At 49.4% G+C, this 7,299-nt stretch overlaps 1 protein-coding gene across 1 annotated transcript in view; it reads right to left on the reverse strand.

The window, feature by feature from the left end:
- Positions 1 to 296: 296 nt before the first annotated feature.
- ACTR5 (actin related protein 5) overlaps positions 297 to 7,299 on the reverse strand; it is a 19,600-nt gene continuing 12,597 nt past the window's right edge. The window contains exons 6-9 of the mRNA XM_007447706.1: positions 5,669 to 5,785; positions 4,948 to 5,087; positions 3,649 to 3,781; positions 297 to 918 (exon numbers count right to left, since the gene is read on the reverse strand). Coding sequence (XP_007447768.1) covers positions 661 to 918; positions 3,649 to 3,781; positions 4,948 to 5,087; positions 5,669 to 5,785 — 648 coding nt within the window. The 3' untranslated portion in view covers positions 297 to 660. The remainder of the gene's footprint in view (positions 919 to 3,648; positions 3,782 to 4,947; positions 5,088 to 5,668; positions 5,786 to 7,299) is intronic.

Genomic DNA, 7,299 nt, shown 5'->3' on the forward strand with positions numbered 1-7,299 from the left:
GGAAGTACAAACAAGAGTCGGGCCACTAGCCCCACACCTGCCCATTCAGGAGTGGGCACCGGGCAGCCCCTAAAGGAGTGACTTCGTACTATCCGGTTCCCCTATTTGGGCCCCCTTTTCCTTATTTCTAAGCAGAAATAGAAGAAGGAAGGAAATATTTCTAGCCCCTGAGAGTTCGTGGTTGATTGTTCTTAGGATACAAATGTTACCTTTTTACCTGTATGTGAAAGAACTCCACCTGCTGGGCATTCACACAATTTTGGAATAAATTTAGAAGACTATCTACACTGACAATATAAAATTTAAAGGATTTTTTTAAAAAAACAAGAAAGGCTTTAAAATGTGGTAAGAAGTAAGCCTGTGCAGACTGTACACCTCCGTCCCCCACCCTGTCTTCATTCACTGCTGCGGGAAGTGAAGGCCACGGCTCATCCATGGCTCAGCAAAGACAGCAGGCCACCTAAAGTCCCTTCACCGCCAACACCCCCAAAAGAACACAGTTGCAGAGGGTAATTCCCAGTGGCGCTAAACTGTTCTCCCAAGGAGAAATCCATCTTGCAGCCAAATGTTCCCAGCAGACTCGGGCTGGACCCAGCTGGCAGAGTCACCGTCCTGTCACACTGGCTGAGGTGGCCCAAGGTCCCTGGAGGGGCCCGTCTGCTATGCCTGCTCGCTGGCCCCGCCTCCACTGGCCCCCGAGCCCTTGCCAGATGCCTGGGCTTCTGTGGAGCGCGAAGCCTGCTTGGGCAGGCGGATGGGGACATACACGTTGGAAGCACAGTGCTCCTTGAGGTAGCCTCCTCCCTTCTCTTCATATTCCTTCCTGGTGATCCAGACGTCCTCGTTGTCCAGGTAGTCCAATGCCCAGTCGCGAGCACCATACCAGGCGTCCAGCACAGGGTTCAAGGCCAGCTGAACCTGAAACATGAGCAGAGCAGTCACTGGACAGGTGTCTCCCATTAGGGTCCGAGGACTGAATGTTCAGCAAGGCCAGCTACAGCCCCTACATTTTTTTTTTTTTAATTTTATTTATTTATTTATGGCTGTGTTGGGTCTTCGTTTCTGTGCGAGGGCTTTCTCTAGTTGTGGCAAGCGGGGGCCACTCTTCATCGCGGTGCGCGGGCCTCTCACTATCGCTGCCTCTCTTGTTCTCTGCGGAGCACAGGCTCCAGACGCGCAGGCTCAGTAATTGTGGCTCACGGGCCCAGTTGCTCCGTGGCATGTGGGATCTTCCCAGACCAGGGCACGAACCCGTGTCCCCTGCATCGGCAGGCGGACTCTCAACCACTGCGCCACCAGGGAAGCCCCAGCCCCTACATTTTATCCCCAGAAATACACACACAGGACAGCCCCCTTTAATTCCAAGACGGGGCAGGACTACCTCTGCACCCTCCAAGGAGAGCTGAGTGAAATGCTCCAGACTCTTCAAGAAATCACGCAAACATGCAGAGCCCACCGGACACGACCTCACCGGATACGTGGTTATCAGCTACTTTACCAATGTCAGACCTGCCACTCTGGGTGGGAGAGGGACCAGCTGCCCTGCCTCCTGCCCCATGCTGTAGACCACAAGCCGTCAGGTGGAGAGACCTGAAGGGAAGGCCTTCCTGGACCTGATCCCCTCTCTGCCAGCAGAGGGAAGCAGAGGCTGATGCGAGGTGGCTCTGGCCACGGGGGCAAAGGAGCCTCAGGGGAAATGAGAGCAGAGAGGCTGACCTGGGCTCTCCATGATGCTGCCAGCGCTCGGTTTCCACTGCTTATTAGGGGAGCAAGGTCGGGGTCAGCAGCCCTGTGAGTGCCCCTCAATGAGGCTGAGCTGAGCACTGGGCGGACCGCGTTCCAGCTCAGATCGGGCCTCCCCTTCTCTGGAGTCGCCTGTCTGACCTCCCACCTCCCTCTTCCCTGCTCCACCCATAGAAGTCCCAGGATAGAACGGTGGTTTTGGAACTTTCTGAATTAAAGGGCAGGTGGAATCAGCACAGATGGAGGAGGATGAGGTGAGACTTGCGAGAAGGGACCATCAACAAAATCAGGGTCACAAAAGTCCCGACCGCTCTGGCTTAGAAAGTGATGGTGACAGAACGAGTGTAAGGCGCTCACTCTACTCCTTGCACCGGGGAAGTGCTCACTGTGATAAACCATGAGGACTACATGTTGAATCCTGTGGGTCCTTCTAGCGAATCGTGGAACCTGGAGTGTTCTTAGGGACCCTCAGCACAGCAGCTGATGTCTGTTTATCACACGCAGGCTCTGTGCTGAGCACCTGACAGGCAAGGCATGCTGAATGCTGGTAACAGGCACCAGGACAATCCCCTCCATACTGCGGAGAAAACTGAGGCCTGGCAAAATTCAGTGATGGCAAGGCCAGAGTCAGGACCGAAGCCCCGAGACCACACCCTGAACGCACAACACATCGTGCGGCACAGGGGGCCACAGCCAAGCCCCCAGCAGGACACGGAAGCTCTGCACCACGTGTGCCATGCACACTCCCCTCCCCCACCCCTCTTCACAGCCATGAGCCCCAGCCACACCCAGCTGCTCACTCACCACTCAACAAGTTCGCGGCCCCCGAGCCCTTGCTCCTGCTAGGCCCTGTCCGGAGTGCTCTCTCCACCCCACAGCCCTCCACACTCTCTACCTGGCAAACACCTCCTCATCCTCAGAAGACTCAACTCCAAGAAGCCTTCCCCAGGTGCCTACGTCTGTATGCCCCTCACGCTGTGGGTTATCCGGGCCTATGCATCTGACTGCTGCCCCCTCGGACAGCAAGCTCCTTGGGGCCAGGGCATCTGGTGTCTAGGACATCTCAGCATCCCAAGGCGCCTGGTCCGCAACAGGAGCTCAGACCATGTTTCTTGGTGATCGGGAATTTGGTAGATAAACTGTGGGGCATCCACACCATACAGTCATTTTTTAAAGTATTTTAGAAGAATAACGACACGGGAGAAAATGCTCACGACACGTTAAGAAATTCAGGTTACAAAGCAGTATACACTCAAATGTGCAGAAAATATGTGAAAGAAAAATCTCCCCAGCCAGTCTCCTAGAGAATGCCTTATTCTCAATGTACACTCTTTTGTACTCTCTGAATTTTTACTATATGCAGGCCTTCCTTTGTCAATTAAAACTAAGAAATACGTAAAATACGATTTCCATTCTGCTTTAAAAATTAAACAGAAGGTGGCTCAGTGGTTAAGAATCTGCCTACCAATGCAGGGGACACGGTTTCGATCCCTGGTCCGGGAAGATCCCACATGCTGCAACTAAGCCCATGGCCACAACTACTGAAGCCCGTGCGCCTAGAGCCAATGCTCCGCAACAAGAGAAGCCACTGCAGTGAGAAGCCCACTCACCGCAACGAAGAGCAGCCCCCGCTCACCACAACTAGAGAAAGCCCGCAAACAGCAACGAAGACCCAATGCAGCCAAAATTAAATAAATAAATACATAAATAAAAGTAAAAATAAAAAAAGAAAATTAAACATAGATTGAAGACCAGAAGGAAAGCCACAAACGTGTTAATAGTGGCTATCTCTGGATGATGGAATTATCAAGTAATTTTTCTCATTTACACTTTACTACTTTTGTAACCAGAAAACAAATAATTAAGGCTATTTTCGAAACAGCTGGTTACACGGACAATTGGTACCTGAAAGGAAGACTGAAAGGGTCTCATCTCCAACAGCTCCTTCTCGATTCTGACCTTCATCCCAGGATACATCATGTTGCCGCCAGTGAGGAAAACGTTCTGAACCAGCAACTCCTGAACATCCTTTGGGTACCTGGGGACAAAACGATTCCTCTGCTCTAGTCCCTCCAACTTGAATATTGGAAGAGAATATGGATGTGGAAATGCAAGCTCTCAGTACAAAACAGATAATGTCTACGCAAAAAGTTAAAAAAGAAACCTTCCATTTTTCATTTGTGTCTTTACAGAATGCCAAATAGCTAGCCAAAACCTTAATTTGAATGGTCAATCCATTTCTTTAGCATGATTAAAATATTATGCCTTTCTAATACATGTTTTTCTAAAAAACTGACTTTATTGAGGATTACTTTAAATACATTTGGATGAAGTCTGACAAATTTATATACCCATCAACAGCAGTAACCATTACACAGTAACCATCACCACAACCAAGATACAGAACATTTCTATCACCCCCAGAAGTTCTGCCTCTCCTTTTGAGGACCCATCTCTCCACTTGTGCTTTTTTTTTTTTTTTTTTTTTTTCAGAACATTTCTATCACCCCCAGAAGTTCTGCCTCTCCTTTTGAGGACCCATCTCTCCACTTGTGCTTTTTTTTTTTTTTTTTTACTACTAGTTTTATCTTATTTGTGTTTGCTCACTTTCCCACCCACTGCTAGACAAAACTCAAAGCCACTCTAAGTAGCTGCAATGGCTTTTCTTCCTTGCTAGGTGTAAATTTCCACCCTGTTTTAACCAATAGCAACCAGAGTACCACAAAATCATGTTCCCTACTTGTCCAACTTGTATTAGGAAAACTCACACTGCAGGAAAATACCTGTATAAACGGGTGCAGGGGAGGCATGTTCTCGTAGAAATGCAAACTCTTAAATAAGTAAAATGCAAGGTGGGGAAAAAAACTAAGTTCTGCACGTTTTTAGGGTGATTTAGAATCACTAGTCTGTAATACTGTGAAGATTTATAGGAAAGCCAATGCACATATATCATGTTGCCCAAATTTTTGAAAGAAACTCTTAAAGCTCCTCAAATCAAGCATTTACACGTTGAGCATTTACACGTTCAGAAATGCATTAGAGAGCCCTAACTCTGTGCCACGCTTGATGAGAGAGAAAGAATACCATCTGAGTGCAGCAAGTCAATAAAAAGGGGATGCCCGGCAAACAAATCCACTGTTCAATTCAAAATTCAAGGAAATGGTTCAGGAAGATAGACGTAAAAGAAAGAAGTTTCAGTCTCACCTGTCCAGAATGTACTGGAGGGTCTCAGCTACGCCAGCCTGCTCCTCCCCGATGAGAGACGGCTGGAAGATAATTTCTGGAGCTCGAATTCTTTCTGTCCCAACAAACAGCTGATGATACGCTGCCAAGTTAAACACGGGCTTTAAAAACCCAAGGTTTAGAAGATATTTTTAGGCCATGAGAACAAACATCCCAGTTGCCAGTTTCTTCTAACTGCATTTCTTATTCCAACATAGCTTCTGTCCTTTGTGCCAGAATAACCTCTCCCCAACTCTCTTGAGTCCCCAGTCCCCAGTGCCCACAGAGCCGAGAAGGCCTTCTCCCAGATGGGTCTCAGCCTCACGCCAGTCTACCTGGCTGCCATTGTAATGACAGAAACACAGACCCAAATGAGGATGAAGCATTATGACGCTGGCTTAAATGTAAATAAAATCATTAAAAGCTGGTCTTCGGGTCTGAAGTCCCCAGTTAGTTGCCCAAATGCTTCCACCGAGGAGACTGTTTCTCACAGATTCATGGACCTTAGTGCTGGAACACCAAACAATCACCACAGCGGGGGAAAAGCCCTGACTTTGGAAGTTTTCGGTACTGGGACTCTCCCTTCTAGAAAATACAACTGGTATTTTAGGGAAAAGTATTCCTAAAGAAGCAGACTAAACCTGACTGGTCATTTATGTTAAGCTTCAAAGCATAAGCAAGGTGGAGGCTACGGGAGGCCAACCTGGACCGTGGTCACTGGCTTCTCCACTTCGGGTGTTTCCTCCGAAAACAAGGGCTCGAAATCGTTGATGTTTTCCACGTCTTCCAGAGATGGTTCGAGCTGCCCCAGGTCAGGGGTCTGAGAAGAGAAGAAACACAAGTGGACAGAACCTGTCATTCAGCGAGCCTTAGTTCTATGAGTTCACCATCACCAAAAAGAACTGGGATCTTGTCTAACGTCCTAAAAGTACATCCACACATAAAAACTATGAAAAAGTTTCTAAACTGTTAAAAAACGGAACACACGTGAACACAAGATTAAAAGACTAAAAAGCCAGGGATGAGCTTCGCTCTTATCCCCCACCCTTCCCACTGAGGGAAGTCTCATCAACTCCCACCTTCTCTGAAGGCTTCTGAGGGGCAGCTCCAGCCTAGCGCCCCGGGGAGGACTGGCTGCCTGCACCTGTCACACCACCACACACAGAGCTCTGGGGGAGAGGGTGTGAGAGCTGGTGTCCTACAAAGCAGCTTGGACTATGGGCAGAATCAAGTCAATCTCTCAATAATTAATAAACATATGTGCCAACACTAACAGGCTTAGCAATCAGTCCCCTTGAGGGCAGGTCCACTGGGCTGGGGATGTGACTAAAGGCTCCAAGGCGGCCCAATGCCTCCCATCTGTGGAGGCCTGCAGAACAGGCTTTCCTCTTCCATGACAGTGACCCTGGGCGGGGCCTAGACATGCCAGCACGGTTCCCAATTGAGGGTTTAGGACACCTTTAATTTTGACCTGAACAAATGAAGTTGGGAGGGTGGGGGGATAGCTCTGGATGATGTCCTCGGGCATCTGTCATCCTCCCACATGAAAGGCAGGTGAGTTGTCCCTTCCAGACTCAAAGGGGAGAGGTTTCAGGAAGTAACTCTGTTGCATTCCCTGGAAGGAGGCTCTAACAGTGACAGCTATTGTAGAGAGGACTATCTGATGAGCCGGGGTCCTGGGAGGGTTAGAGCAGATTCAACACCAACCGCCAAGGTTGCCTGAGAGGAGAGCCCTCCTCACTCGCAGAATCTATGATGAACGTAAATTACCGACACAATTCAGAGTACTTAACTACACTTCCCTAGAACCTACTCATATCAGCTGCAAAGGTAAAACGCAAAGTCATACGCTCTCCGGCTCCTCCCTCCCGGGAGCTCCCTCCTGGAAGACAGTGGCCGCACTGAGAAGCCCCAAGCGCGCGGAGAGCCACATGTGGGTGCTCAGGTCTGTGGAGTCCAGCCTCTGAGTCATCCCAGCTCAGATGCCAGGGAAATGAAAAAACCCTCCAGAGAGTTCAGTTCCCAACTGTCCAAGTCCTCCCAGCTGAGGTCCCAGAGTCCCCTGCTCCACTCCGTCTGAACTCCTGACCCATCACATGCATGAGCACAATAACACGGTTGTTGCCTCACACTGCTAAGTGTGGAGTGTTTTTTATGTAGCAGCAGATACATGAAACAGGCTTCTGGTGAGGCAGGAGCAGAGAGAGCCCCAGACAGCTACCAGGCCATCCCTCTGTCACCAGTCAGCAGGTGTCTTAAACCTCTCATACACTCTTCCCTTTGACTCCACCCACCCCCTCAGCAGGGGCCTTCCCCAGGCATTCTTCTTTCCCT

This window comes from Lipotes vexillifer, unplaced genomic scaffold (assembly GCF_000442215.2).
Source record: "Lipotes vexillifer unplaced genomic scaffold, Lipotes_vexillifer_v1.1 scaffold397, whole genome shotgun sequence".
In the NCBI taxonomy this organism is placed as follows: domain Eukaryota; kingdom Metazoa; phylum Chordata; class Mammalia; order Artiodactyla; family Lipotidae; genus Lipotes; species Lipotes vexillifer.